Consider the following 15,837-nt stretch of genomic DNA (forward strand, 5'->3'; position numbering starts at 1 on the left):
CTTCAGAAAATTTTATTTAATATTTATGGCATCGAATCATTGACCCGATTATGATAATGAGATCCGATCCCATTTTAATACATTTGATTAGAGTAATATAACACATTGACACGACTTACAACAAAGATTTATAACATCTAAAGTTAATTAAAGGGCCATTTACTAAATACTTACCCAATAAGTACTTACCGGGTAATTTTCCTCATCGAATGAACATGGCAAGAGTCAAAAATCTTACCCAGTAAGAGTGATGATAAAGATGGAGAGTCTTACCCGATAAGTGAGGATGACGACTCTTACCGAGTAAGCATTTACCAAGTAAATTGTTGTATAAGATACGTTTTAATGTACTACAATTTTATCCAATAAAATAAATTATAGTATTGACTCCTAACATTAAACACTTACCAGATAAGCATTTAAAAGTTACATCCATTTAGACACAATATAACACATGTTGTCAAGAAAAAGAACTTTCAAATCAACACTACTACAAATTTATATAAAGAACCATAAATAGCACAAAAAGATTTCTCCATCTTGTTTTTCGGACGTAAAATCCCTAATTTTGTTCGCAATCAAAATTTTCACAAAAAAGAATAATGTCGGGTTTTCTAAGCACGAATTCAAAAATCGTACTTTGTCCGTCCACTGCTCAAGATAAGGCACAACATATCTGATAGATCGTGGGAGGATGAAGAAGAGTTCAAGAAGTTCCAAGACTCGAGCATAAGGCGTTTCCTCGATCCCTTGAAATGAACCACCTAAAAAACAAATCGAATTCAATGTTATATTTATGAAAATGATGATAGTTCATTTATTATGATTTGAATATTTATAGAAGATGACTAAGGTTCATTAATTATGATCAATACTTTATATTAGAAAACAATCAAAACTTTTATGAAATCACATATTCATCAAATTAAATGGACGGTTGAGATTGAGTTGTATTGGTTGTACAAATGTAAAGGGTTGCATAATAACTCACCTCTAGTAGGTGATACATAATGCTTAATAGGTTGATTTTAAAACTTTTACCTAAATGTTTTATGACATAGTGTAGAGAAACAAGAGGGTTATGCAAGTGTTGTTACCTTGACATCCAAGGGCATGCCATGAAATTGACCGGCACCTTCGGGCGGTGTCCAATTGTAAACTGCACAAGGCAAGAAGAGGACCGATGCACCGCCAATTTCCTCAAGAAACGCTTCGTGTCTACTAAACTCCTTTGCATCGAATGAAGCATGCGATTTTATCACCCAAGCAAGAGCAAGTTGATCGCCGAGCATCCGTGAAGCTTTCATGTATTTTGAAGTATAAACGTTCAAGACTTCCTCCAAGAAAATCTTTGCTCTGCGAAACCAAACAAACTAAGTAAATCCCACTCAGAGACTATTTCCGTGAAGACCCCCAGCTTGCAAAACAAAAAGTAAAAGAAGCTAGGACACATGAAGCGTAGTATTGACGACTACAAGTACCAAAAGAAAAGCTAAGACGAGTGTGCAATAAAACGGTTAAACGAGAATGTCCTATGAAAATTGAACATTTCCCATTATGGGCATGTCGCATAAAAAGTACATCTCTATTTTTAGAAAGTTTTAAGTTACAGTTACCTATTGTCTTTTGTCATTGTTACAAAAGAATTACGCTATCTATCCGAGTCCACAAGATTCCCTTATTCTTTTTCACTATCAAAGGTTCTTTTAGACATTTGTTCAATCCAACCGAAGTCGTTAGAGACTCAAGACACACTTAGGCGCAAAGGGGTCCTGGGGCCAGGCGTGAGGCGCGGGCCTTTATTAAAGGTTCTTTAAGATACCTGACAAATAATCAAACGTTTTCACTTCTTAAAAGATCCTACAACGACCTATTTGACATCGTTACCATCAACTGATATATCAACTTACGTCTACAAGATTCCAAAATGTTAATCATTTTTTAAGGTTACGTTAGACATATGATAAATGTCGTTGGTCAAACAATGCAACTTTTCATGGGGCAAAGGGAGCAAGTTACGGATTACAAGATGACGTACCTTAGAATTCCATCAGGGGTTCCCCTAACTGCTATGAACCCTGAATTCAAAGGCTGCTGTTTGTTATTACGAAAAGTGAGAGCCAGATGAAAGTTTTCATATTTGCTAAATATTTGCCCCACGTCACCAACTACTGCTATATCGGAGTCGGTGAAGATAAAATGGCTAATCTGCCCCGGCTTCCGTGACTGCTCTTCAAGCTTTTCCTCTAAAAAAGCCTGCAAGAATTAGAAAACAGTTGCTGAAGTAAACACAAAACAACGTTTTGGGAACTCCTCTAAGCAACAAACCAACGTAGTAATCATTACGTATATATATATATACATATTATATATATATATATATATATGAAAAACGGAATAAAAATACTGCCATGGGGGTGGGGGCATTTTGGTCATTTTAAGAAATTAGTCAGGTTGAATTTAGAAGAGGGACCAGTAGGGATCAACGCACTCTGCTCTTACAATGTAAGACCTGATTCTTTGAAGCATCAACTTGTTGCGTGAATATTCACCTTGAATGGGATACACCATCACCCTGTTTTGCTTCAGTGGAAGACTGGATGCAGGATCAGTGAGGATGATCGTGTTGCTTTGAGGCATCGTCATCTGCAAAATAATAAGTAGAGCATTAATTCAGCTAAATGGTTGTTTAGCTTCATGGAGACAGCGGCTTTACCCTTAAAGGTAGAACAGGTCTGCATACAATCCCCCCCCCACACACACACATCCTACTTTGAGTGGGATATATTGGGTTCGTTTGGTTTAGTTTGGCTAAACTTGATGTTTAGCCGACGTGCAATGTGAAACATAAAATAGGGAAGTTTATGCTCATCATTATAGTGTAACTGAAATCTCGCAGACCAAGTTAAAGTTCCTCTTGCGTTTGGTATGCGGGACAGTACACAATAGGACAAAACAAAAACTTGTCACACGTTTGGTGCGACAAAGAACATGAAAGATCTTCCTTTTCGTTGCTTATTATTTACTAGTCTTGGTTCTTTTTTCCTTTTCGCTCACACTTCTGCACAAGCCGAGGGTCTTTACAGAAACCGTTGTTCTACCCTTTTGGGGTAGAGGTCAGATCTGCACACATCCCATCCCAGGTACTACCTTACTTTCGAAGGGATATACTGGGTTGATTTTAAGAACACAAAAGATCATGCCGATGCTTATCTATAGAAGTTTAGATCACATTTAAGGGTATAATCGTGATGTAGAAACATTTATCAGAGTTGCAACTTGCAAGTTAGTAATCACGATCGACTTTTTAAAAGAAAAAATGCATCTTGCTCATGTTGTAAGGGTGTAAGCGTTAGGATGAGTGCATGATAAGATATGCAAGGATTCAACAATCTTAAAAGATATGAGGATATGGGCTTGTGATTCATGGACAAGGATATGGGGTATGTTTATAATATGTATACAGATAAAAGAACATAAGTATCTCACAATTCATACTCTAGATATACACTCCCTTTATCCCAAAATAAATATCCACGATGAAAAAGGCACACAGTTTTAGGACTGTGTAATCATTACACTTTTTAATTAACCAAATGACAATTTTACCATTAAAGGGATAAATAATTTCCCATCTCATAATTAAGGATAAAATTGGAAATTAGACACTTACTTTGCGACAAACTAAAGAAGATATATGGACACTTATTTTGTGACAGAGGGAGTACATTAAAAACATAAGTATTAAAGATGGCCATTGACCGTTCCACCTAGCTTTAATATAGGTTTCCCACAACATGGATTCTATTTTAGAAGTACCTGTATAAAATTTATGAATGTATTCAAGACGGCCATTGACCGCTCCACCTTGTTATATAAAACTTTCCCAACGATACTCGAGTCACTAGCTCTACCATCAACACTAGAGTTATAAACAGTAAAAACAGTCACAAAGGCAACGCCATCACCACCTCTGGTATCGGAAATATTGAAGACTGATGATATGTGAGTCTTGTTAAGAGCCTTGATACCTGAAAGAATGTTGCTACGTATCACTCGGGTGATTGTAAATCAAAAACTCAAACGCACAAAACAAAAGGGATTCAAAGTTGGAATATATGTGTTGTACTATTAAACGTGTACATAAGTATGAGTGCGATTTATCTTGTAAAGCTTAGATAAACCAATTTAATCAAAAACCGTCGTTCATTGTCCCTTTGTACCACAAAATTGCAACTTCTGATCAGACAAAACCTAACCAAACCAACCCAATATATCCCACTCGAAAGCAAGGTCCAGGAAGAGTGGGATGTAGACACTCCTCACCTCTACTCCAAAAGGTAGAACGGTTGTTTCCATGAAGACCCCTACCTTGTGCCAAAGTGGGAGAAGCTTCTGATCAGGTAGGTACATGGTACAATAACCCTGCGTTTGGTACACTCGACAAGACAAAACAGAACAGGAATCACTATTCCACGTTTTGCAAGACTTTTATGTGGAACAGACAGGAATAGAGTGGAACATGCTTGTTCCACCCCCACCCCATGGAACAAGGCAGAACAGACTTGTGTTTCACCAATATAACCTCAAAATAGAACTTAATTCTCTTCTAAAATATCAAAAACACCTTCCTCTTTAAATTTTATTCATTTTCTAAATTGTATTTATTGTATTTTACTAGAATGGTACTCGTGCAATGCAATTACGAGATTGTCTCTATCAATGTTATAATACGATTTTATGTGGTTTTGAGAAAGCGACCATGTTTTTATTTTTGAATAAAATATCAAATTTGAAGATATCAAAAAAAATTGAAAAAAATAAATCGATATTAGTATCAAATTAACTATTTAAAAGTTCTTTTTTGTAATTTCTTTCATTCAATTTTTTTATCATAATTTAATTTAAGTTTAATAACAAAGTAATTTATTTTTGGTTTAATAATAATATTTTTTTATAAAAGATAATAATTAAGGTATTATGTTAAACTCAATGATTATCTTAATTATATTATATATTTTTTATATTTAAAATGAAGTGTTTATTCTGTATTTGATTCTGTTTATTTACAGTTAGTTATACGAATTCAAACATGGAGCTTTCATGAGTTGTACTAACGCGGCACAATCTACTTGTAATTTTAAGTAATATGCATCAATAATCAGTACTTTATGCATAAACAATGGTTTTTAAGAGTTCTTGTCAAATGTTTTGTAATATAGTATAGATGCTCTTTAAGCTTTCACTTTACTATCCTCAAAATATTATTTTTATACGGTTTCCATTTTGATTTAATTTATGTAATTTATTAAATATTAATAATATAGAAAAGGTATAAAATAAAATTTGGAAACTACATAAACTTTTTTAGTGTAATTTTAATCGTCTTGACGAAAATTTTCTAATGATATATTTTGTTGTATAAAATATTTATTCTATTATAATTTAATAAATTACATAATGGATCAAGATGTATAAACAGCTAAGTAGGGGTAAATTGGTCATTTTATCAGTTTTGTCTTACCAGACGCTGAATAGCTGATCTATCTTGTTCTATCTTTTCTAGATACCAAACGTACCCTAAGAGTTCTGATTATAAGCCATTTGTGTAAAATCCACAAAATGCCCTTGATGACAATATAACAGAATACTTGTGAACTACCATTGACAATACGTATATAGTGACAGCAGAAAAATAGATAGCTCTGAGAATTTGACAAAAATAGAGACACTTGGACACCCCAAAATGGAAATTGTTGTGATTTGAGTGGGTTGAGGGAGTAGTTGCCAAGATCTTACACACTTCCACGAACAGAACTTATAGCAAGTTTGAAGATATCATCATAGGTTTTTTAGACTTTTCAAGGTTCTAAATTCTAATAATACCTTTGCATTGCAAACGATTTGGTAAACCTTCACCAGCAGCAGGTCCAAAAACCAGATGATCAAATTTCCTGGTTTTCTTTTGGTGTGAATCTTTAGCATTTGAGTTTTGATGCAACTCCAAAACTGAGATAACGAAGCAATACCGTTCATTGTGATTAAAAGATTTAAGAGCATAATTTAGCAGGAAAAAAAAAGTAAAAACACATGATAATAACCTGAGAGAAAATGTGTTACAAAGAAAACGAGCGTCACAAACAAAAGGAACTGGCGCCATCCAACACACACTCTCATCCCTGAAGAACTTTGGGGTGGAAATGTGGATGTGCCCTTGTAGTCTATTCTGTCCGTTATGACTTGTCTGCAGAAATAAAGAGAAGATAGATCATGCATGTTATCCAGAATGCTAGAAACAACTGTGATGCTTAATTGGACTCATAGTTTAATGAATTTGTTTGACTACTAGTCAAATATCTAAAATCCTCGCAAACAATGACAAAATAGGGACCCTTGACGACTAGGGTAGTTCAAAATATAAAATAGCGAATGAATCTTTAAATCATAAAAAACAATTTAGTAGTTGAATCAACCATACAATCATAGATGACGCATCAAAGTAATAACAATCCCAGCTCCATTTCAATACTCATAGCACTATTACAGGTTCGTTGAGTTATATTCCAGCTGATGCATGAAGACAACAACTAAGAAGATTTGAAGAAAATTAAAAAGAAAATCTTATATAGGAAGTTCTTATAAACCAAAATGAAGTCACTTCTTTATAAAATAAGATACAATTTCACTATGTGCAAAATCTTGGCACTAACCTGTTACCAATAAGCAAAATGTACTTTCTGAGGCTCTGTGCTCATGTTCCTTGCTTTCTTTCTGATTTCCAGGGGACAGAGCGTGGCTGGTGGGAAAAAAAAGGATAAAATGAGACAGACGGAAGGTTCACAAGCTAGGTCCCTAAGTCACACAATAAACAGAAAGAAGACTACATCTTCCAAGATTCTTGCTAATTCCAACTATGGTTGCTGACATATCTTCCCAGAAATAAGCTTTTCAATACTCAAGAACATGGTTGCAGTTCATCCACAATATTGCTAATTTGCTAGTTGCTACACTTAAATTCATATGATCATCTCTTGCTGAAGTCAAGTTCCTTGAGACAAAATTCCAAACAATGCTTTTGGCAGATTGAAACTAAATGATATATAAGTAAGAGAGCAATGAAATGCAATCAAGAACAGTTTCAAACTTAAAAAGGTAAATCTTTTTAGCCACATCTTCATTGCCCACATGACAGCCAATCTGTCCAAAAGCAAGCTAATGTAATTTACAATAAGGATTCTGTCAGAACTTTAACACTAACAATGTTCTAGCATGTAATACAGGCAATGTGATGCAAAAACTTATTGCTGGATCAAAAGCAATCTCCCAAAAGTACTAGCCCAATGAATTATCAATCTGACCAAATAAGTACAAGCCATCTGTCCACTACTACTACTACAGTAAGATTTCAATATCTCGAAGCTCCAAGATTTACAATTTGATCTCAATTCAATCAAATAATGGGGAAAAAAGAATTTCCCAGATGTCAAAATTCGAAACTATATATAGGGTTTAAGACTGCCTTCGATTACCGTGCTCGTAAGGATCTATCTTTCCGGCCGCCACAGCTTCGCCGGGGTCCTAATGGAAGGCCAATAAAACACGTCGCGCAGATCTACACAGATTCCGGAGTTGAAGACGATGATGGTTCTTACGATTTCAGATTGATTTGGGTATTTTTTTTGAGTTGGTTTGGCTGATCAAATCATCGATTAGAACTTTGGGATTGAATTGAAAAGATAGAAAGTGAGTATTTAAATGCTTCGAGTTTTCAATTCTGCTCCCAAAGCCCAAAGGTACATAATTTATGAGTGCATCACAAAACAGTCCCTATACTTGCACAAAATGTACAATTCTACCCCTTAGACTTTCGATTTGATGTTTCTGGTCCAATTTTTAATTGAACTATGATATCATCCACCCCTCAGACAATTAATCACTTAGTGGGAAATGGTCCGAATAAATCCAACGAGTGATTAATAATCCTGTTAGACATAAAAAAGTAGCTATCATCCCCTTTTACGAAAATAATTTTTCAGTTATGATCATGACTTGTTAATTGGTGGTGACGGAGAAAATGGAGGTGGTGACAACGACAATGATGGTGCGAAGGTGACGGTGATGATGCTACGTGGTGGCGGCAATGGGAGTGGTCGTAGGGGTGGTGAACTGGTGGTAGGGGTGTAAATGATGCGAGTCGAACTCGAGTATCAGTATATTCGACTTGAATTTGATAGCTATTTCCCAAGCTCGAACTCGACTCGAGAACTGACGAGTAGTTAAAAACTAAATTCGACTCGAGAACTGACGAGTAGTTAAAAACTAAATTCGACTCGAACTAGATTGCAATTTTTTAAACTCGAACTCGTTTGAAGCTCGAACCGAGCTCGAACTCCTACTCGAATCAAGCTCGAACTCACCCGTCGAAATTTATGAAATTTTAAGGTGTTCTCTTATAAATTACAAAACTTAAAAGGTCTTTTAAATTTTAAAAAATCTAAAGGGATACACCTCAATCATTCTTTTACTATCTCTTTTCCAACGTGGGACAACTTCATTGACACTTCTATGGTTTTTTTGTCTTTTCTAATTATTTTTTAATAAAAAATTATTGATATAGTTTTATAATTAAAAATGCACAAACATTGTTCAAATATCTACAAATATATGACATTTTTATTACATTATATTATACATGTTATATTATAAAACTGATTATATTTTTAAAACTAATTATATATCAAAAATCAAGTATCTCATGAGCTTTTCAAGTCGAGTATTGGGTAGCTCGACTCGACTCGTTAATATGTCGAGTCGAGTTCGAGTTTGAGCGGAGCCTATTCGAGTCGAGTATTGACCGAGTTTTGACAAGTCGATCTCGAATAGCTCACGAGTTGTCTCGTATGATTTACACCCCTAACTGGTGGTGGACTAGGCTTGTTAAACTAAATTAGATTCAAAGGTTCTTGTCTTTTTAAATTCAAATCATGAAATCGCTGGCATTATCAAATGAATAAAATTCAATTCTTTGACTTGTTCAATCGCAGAACTTTGGAAGAATACAGTCGTTCGATATGTGAACCAAACAGGATCAAGGAATTTGATCAAAAAGGTTTGTCATTTCAATTCCATCAGATTTCGCAAACCAAAAAGGCCCTAAAAGTTTGTAAAAGTGGCTTTCATATGAAATCATTTAACTAAATAACCTCATTACGTACCATGCAACTTGACCAGATGACGTCTACTTGACACAATCTCCGACTTTGAAAAATCAAAACACAAATCCTCACTGGCCTCAAACACATTCCAATCGACCATTTAATGATATTTACTTGGTTATAAGATGAAATGTTACGTTATAATAAACATTGGCAAACACGCATGCAAGTTCGATATCTTCAAAACTCGATATATTTGCTTGTACAAGATTCACGAGCCTTTTTCGTACCTCTCTAACTCTAAGGTGCACCGTGTTGATGGTGGAAAACGAGTCAAATGACAAAACCTTCTTGTGTACATCCTCGAGGGTTGCATTGATGACAATCATAGCTGATATCTCGAAATAGGATAGGAGCGAAGCCGGTCGACTAGCCCAAAAAGGGAGAGGATTGTGGCTAGGGGTGGTAATAGGTCAGATTGGGTTCGGGTTTAACCCATTTATTAAACAGATTGAAAATCTCTACCCAACCCAACCCATTTAATTAAATGGGTTGAGATTTTTCAATCTAACCCGGCATGTTACCTAAATGGGTTGGCAGTGGGTTGACATGTTTAGTGGAGATGGGCTTTTTGTTAGGGCTTTGCTTTTAAGAGTTTATATGTGCACTTTTTGGGGCTCAAGATCCGGCCCGGATTGAATTGAAAAAAGAAGGCTGAAACGACATCGTACGTCACGAACACTTGACTCTATCTCGATCGAAGCGGAGAAGCTCCGGCATTTTCCGGCGACTGTTGTCTCTTGTATTCTTAGTCCCGGCGATCGACTGTCTTGCAAGAAATAGAATACAGGTAGTTACACGTTACCAATTTAATAATTATATGCACTTCTCTAGGAAAGTTTACAGTTTCTCACAAGTTGCTTCGGTAGAACTGTCAAAAGCATGATATTGAAGAGAAATTTGTAGGGTTTTGAGTGGGCTATCCGTTTCAAATGGATAGGATAGTCTCTAATGCCTTTTCTTCTGAACTACTGAGGTTTCATACATGCATTCCAACTGTTTGACGAAATGTCTGCAAGAGGTTTGATCAGACATGTCTAAGACAGATGCCGTTTTTGGAGGTTGAAGTGAATTGAAATTCAACTTCGAAATGTATTTCTCTCTCTGTAGCAAAATAAGAGCTGCAATTTAATTGTTAATTTCAAACATAGAACCTTCTATTCACAAAAGAAACATGGATTTTGCTGCAGGTTTTGGTTCTAGGGCACTTCTACTTGTAGTTCTTTTTGTAGAAAGAGCTATAGTTTGTTGCCTCGTTTCAAATTCAAAGCAGCTAGACTTTTGAGTGGGATAAATTATTTCCCACAGAGTCTCTGTCTTGACCTCTGGTAGGAAATTCTAACACCAACTATTTTGAAGGCTTATAACCAAATTGAACTTTATAGTAAGTGCTATGAGAATAAACATTATTGTTATATTTTGCAACATGTAGAACTTTTCTAATGTAAACCTGGAATGGGTGTTGAACAACATTTCTCTTTGATCATGTTCTTATATGGATGTAGCTGAAAGATATGTGTTGCTTTACATTGCATAACAGAGAAGTACAATGCAACGCTTAGCAACCAGGGTGTCAAGATGGGCACTATCTTCGGTTGAACATTGTTCTGGCACGAGCCATTCATCATTTCTTATAAAGCGGCCATTCTTCACCAGTACTGTGCAAAGAGCGCCTGCAATAATCCATCAGCATACCATTCCAGTTGACTTTCTTAAATGGGGTTCACTTGGTTCCCACAGGTTTTCAAGCTTTGCCTCTGGCTTCTCACCATTGAAACACAAGCCATTGGAATCCATAATTGACATCGAGAGGGCAAAGCATCAAACCCCAGAGGATCTAGCTGCAATTTGGGATGATGTAAGTTCCTGTGACCTACTTGTTTTTTTATTTAAATTATCTTGCACAAATTATTTCCATTTTCAACCTTCTCATATATAATTGTTGCTTTTGTTTTTGATATGCCAATGTTGCATTATATTAGAAGTATAGCAGATTGGCTGAAGAGTTATATATTGATGTAACAACAATCTTACTTAAAAGCTTCTTAGGACAGGATCATTCTTTCCCAATGGTACCCAATCCGACCTCTGAAAGGAACTGTGAGGGATAGGGATCGAGCCTTATTAGGGGCATAACTAACATATATTTTTGCCATTTTATGAGGATGTAGCACTTCTACAGTGGGTCACCATCATTGTAATAATAAAAATAGTAAGTTGTGTCAATACAGACTCATTATTTTCTAAAATGTGTCAATTTTACCACTAATAAGTTCTGTTTTGTCTTAAAAATGTTTAAAATTAGATCTTGGCTCAAAGATGTTGAAATCATTTGCAAAAGGTAGAGAGACTTTACGACAAAAAATTACACGTTGCTACAACATTAAAAGGAGAAAAAGGAACATATAATGGACCATGTCATAAAGTTAACTTGATCAAATTTATCATTAATTTTTTTTTGTTTTAGTTCTGAATGTTTGTGATTCATATGCTTAACTATAGATCCATGTGAGAATTGTGTATATGTTTGAACGGAAAAAGAATGTGTTCAATAGATATTAAAAAATTAACAGTTAGAAGTTCCGATGCCCAAAAAAAATAGCATTATATAATTTAAAATGCAAGAGATACAATCAAATGTTTCTAAATTGTTATGGGAAAAGGAATTATCATTGTAAAAGATGAAACTAATATTAAAAATGTAAATAAATATTATAATCAATTCATAAATTTCTAATGTATTAAGTAAAAGTAGTTGTTCTAGAATTTCTAATATTTGTTTAGGCAGAAAATGACAACTGGTAGGATTAAAACCCTTTTTCTCAATAGAAATGGTGTTAACGACCAGCCTGATGTGGACCTATGGTGTAATTTGCCTACAGCAACGACTAAATGCAATATTTTTTCTGGGGTAACTTGACTCAACTTACATATGGCTCCCCATAGCTGGGTTATTGTTGAGCGGAGCCTATAATGTTAGCTGGGCTATTGTTGAGCCTATAATGTTAACTGTGTTATATCGGGTCCAGAGTGTAGTACAATTTCATGGAAACAGCCGCTCTGCTCCATGGGGTAGAGGTCAGGTCCGCGTACATCCCACCCCAGGTGGGATATACTGGGCTTGTTTGGTTTGCTTTAGTGTAGTACAATACAGCTACTTGTTCACATGTTTGTCTGCTTCAGTGAGATTGAGTGCATGGTTAAGCAATAATAGATTCTTGAGGCATATTTGTTGATGGAAATGAGGCTTATCTTCTTCATAGGCCTTACTTTCTCTTATTAAGCTTCAGTAAGGAGAAGCTTTTTGTAAAAACATTGTAGAACAAGCAGCACGGATTAACTCTAAGGTACTGTGATAATTTTCTATGCAAGTAAAGCCAATTTCTATTTTTTTTTAAATAATATTTTCTTTTTAAACTTCAGTTTCAATATTACTACCTGGCTTGGTGCCTTTTGATGATTTAATGCATAAGCTAGTTGTGGCTGATAGTTGGGCAAATTCTTTAGAAAACTTTGTAATTCGATGGTCAACACTATATTCATCAAGTTGGAGTACAGAAGACTTGTGTTCATTGTTAACTTGATTTACTATTGAATTTAACAATGCATGTCCCTTGTAAAGATTAGGAACATAGTCCTTTAAATTTGTGTTCACGGTGTTTTGAGTTTTTGACTATAACTAGTAACTTCAACTTTTCATGTAGCACAAAAAATATTCCTCGTTTGTTTTCACGTCCATAAATTTCTAGTTATTAACATAATTTTCATTCAGATTACTAGAGCTATTGCCATTTCAGGAAAAAGAGTTCATTAGAAGTGTCTTCCATTTATATTAAACTCTTCATTTGAACAACGTAACCCAAGTATTATAGATCTTACGAAAAGATATGAACAACACTACCCAAATTGAGCAAGATCTAAGCCAAAGTTTCAATCTTTGGTTACTAAGCCCACACTTCTGATGCTATCTTCTTTTACTTTCTATTTTTTCCTGTTAGTATTGCCGTAATTTATCTGATGGAAAGCCTATAACCATAAAAATGGTATTTGACCAAGTGATTCTAATTTTTTTCACTTTCCATTATGCAATTTTGGACTTGGCGGGGATGATCTTGTTGCATCAGTTTCATTTGGGAAGAGGTCATATTGGTGCATCAATGAAGACAAAGTTGTATCATCTGCTGGAGCACCGAGCTGCTGACTGGTAACTTAAATTCATCTCCAATTGCTTCAATCTCGGGACACTTTTAGGGAACAAGTAGGCTTTGTGAACCCACCCCCAACCCCCCTCCTCCCAATACCACCCAAAGAGAACCAAAAAAATGCAACACATATAGACACTACTTGGTGCTCACGAAGTGGCCTACATGGGTTTGTGTTGGGAAAATGCTCCCATAAGCACAATTCTTGTGTGGATTCCACAACCCTGTTCTTGTTTTCATTTGTTTCTTGGTGTTTTTCTCTCATAATGACTTCTTCTTCTGTAGCCGCTATTTCGTGATCCCAGTGTGGAAAGGAAGTGGTTATTCAACAATGTTTGTTCAAGGTTTGATTCGCTCTACCAACAATCCTGCAAACACCAATATTGTGAAATTATATTTAGCATGCTCCCAGAAATGCTTTACTGTTTGTACTTTTTTTTTATTAACTTGGATATTCAACCCGTTATACGAGCCGACTAATCCTAGGGCGACCACCTGCTTTGAAGATAGCCCGGAGTCACCGCATTTGAACCTCCGTGGCCACAAGGGGATTTTTATTCCTCATTGGATTTGAACCTGGGACCTCTAAGTACTTTTGACCTTTGGAGCCAATCAGGCACCACCCTTGTGGTTTACTGTTTGTACTTTATTGCCACCTTCAAGAGACCAAGTGTTTCTTGTGTTTATACTGCTAAACAAAGATCATACTCCTGTCCATCCCATGAAAATTGCAATGTTTTACCAGACTCATAAATCACCTTTTTACCCTTACTATTTGTTTTTATAATTTTCATTAGTCCTTAATGGATTAAGCTAAATTGTTGTTTGCTTGTTGTGCTGAATAAATTGCTTGAATAATGTACATGACCATTTTACCCTTACTGTTTGTTTTCTTATAGTTTTCATTAGACTCATACTTTTGTGTTATATGATTCTTGTTCATCATCCCATCTTTATGTTCCTTACCAGCGTACTCGTTAAACTCGTGCTTTTCAATTCTTTCTAATATTTACGATTTTGGGGATACAGTGCAGATGCAACACAATAAGTTGTTTGAATAATGTAAATGACCATTTTACCCTTACTGTTTGTTTTTTTATAGTTTTCATTGGACTCGTACTTTTGTGTTATATGATTCTTGTTCATCATCCCATCTTTATGTTCCTTATCAACGTCCTCGTTAAACTCGTGCTTTTCAATTCTTTCTAATATTTACGATTTTGGGATACAGTGCAGATGCCACACATTCTTTTCACTGGTCTTGAAGATTACAAAGCACGAGGAACTCAAGCTGCTCCTTACTTCACCGTTTCTCATTACAAAGAATTTGCGGAAACCAAGGATTTGGTTCTAATTCGAGGAGATATCGTGTTTACGAGCAAACTAACCGATTTGGAGGCAAAATGGCTTTTGGAAACTGCGCAGTCGTTTTACTTGAACGACACAAGGTACAAATTGGTTGAACGATTCAACAAACAAACAAGCGAGTTTGAGTTTAAAGACGTTTTACGAGCATTGGACATGCCCATGATGTAGTCTGTTTTGAAATAATCGTAAGTTGTCAAAGGAACAACAATAAGAAACATCTTTTTAGGTCCTTTAATCTTTTGTTTTGTGATGAATCCAGGAGAAAAAAAGAAAGACTCAGAATTTTGACTTGTTATTTGATTAACTGCTGGAAAATGGCTCTTTTGTTTTTTGAATAAATGACACCATGGGCATGTACATTTAAATTTACAACAATTTTATATGCTTATTGTTGAAAACTAAACCGACAGAGTAAATCCCACTTGAAAGTAGGCTTGAGAGGGTGAGATCAGGGTGGACCCACTCTATTGGATAAGATGGCACGGGCCCCACTTCATTTTTTCGTTGTACTGTAAAAAAATTATAGGTTTGTAAAATATGTCACTGTATCATTTTGTTTTGTGCAACGATATATATGTTGAAACTACAATTATGACACAAGTTTTCCTTGGTAGATGCATGCATGGCTTTTCTCCCATCTCAGACTCGGTTTATGTCATTTTCCTTAGTTTTTAGCTTTTAATTTCAGATTAATTATGTTTTTGAATTTTTTTGCAGAAAGAGACTCGAACACAAGACCTCGCATATGAATGAATGATGATTTTGTGAAAATTATTCATATATTCATTTCTTATAGTCATATGACGTCACCACTTGAAAATTTTCTAGATCCATATCTGGATAAGATGTACACAAGTTTGATCTCAGTGTGTAGACCCTGGCTTATGCAAAAGTGTAAGCAAACAAGTATAAGGAACATAGACTAACATACGGTGAACGAAGCATGAAAAGAGTAAATGAAAGTGTACGAAAAGATAAGGAAAACAACACACAGGAAGCAAGGCCAAACAACACGTCTCTAGCCTAAACTAACAGTCCTCTTCACCCCGAAA

The 15,837-nt window shown here is 35.4% G+C and overlaps 2 protein-coding genes across 3 annotated transcripts; one reads left to right on the forward strand and one right to left on the reverse strand.

Annotated features, from left to right (window-relative positions):
* Positions 1–468: 468 nt before the first annotated feature.
* Positions 469–7,735, reverse strand: LOC112526339. 2 transcript variants are annotated; one of them, XM_025136608.1, is made up of 9 exons: positions 7,530–7,735; positions 6,711–6,796; positions 6,102–6,244; positions 5,887–6,009; positions 3,820–4,031; positions 2,503–2,646; positions 2,039–2,256; positions 1,098–1,356; positions 469–764 (listed from the first exon to the last, which is right to left on the reverse strand). In XM_025136608.1, the coding sequence occupies exons 3-9, from the start codon at positions 6,175–6,177 to the stop codon at positions 627–629; spliced, it is 1,170 nt and encodes a 389-aa protein (XP_024992376.1). In that variant the 5' UTR covers positions 6,178–6,244; positions 6,711–6,796; positions 7,530–7,735; the 3' UTR covers positions 469–626. The 2 variants fall into 2 exon arrangements, with proteins under 2 accessions (XP_024992376.1, XP_024992375.1); XM_025136607.1 differs by lacking the exons at positions 6,711–6,796; positions 7,530–7,735 and having other exon boundaries at positions 6,102–6,687.
* Positions 7,736–9,842: 2,107 nt separating this feature from the next.
* LOC112526350 lies at positions 9,843–15,153 on the forward strand. The gene is made up of 5 exons (XM_025136627.1): positions 9,843–10,005; positions 10,756–11,073; positions 13,340–13,419; positions 13,703–13,761; positions 14,649–15,153. Exons 2-5 carry the CDS (start codon positions 10,765–10,767, stop codon positions 14,951–14,953), a joined length of 753 nt encoding a protein of 250 aa, XP_024992395.1. The 5' UTR covers positions 9,843–10,005; positions 10,756–10,764; the 3' UTR covers positions 14,954–15,153.
* Positions 15,154–15,837: the final 684 nt, after the last annotated feature.

This window comes from Cynara cardunculus, assembly GCF_001531365.2.
Source record: "Cynara cardunculus var. scolymus isolate 2C chromosome LG 14, CcrdV1, whole genome shotgun sequence".
In the NCBI taxonomy this organism is placed as follows: domain Eukaryota; kingdom Viridiplantae; phylum Streptophyta; class Magnoliopsida; order Asterales; family Asteraceae; genus Cynara; species Cynara cardunculus.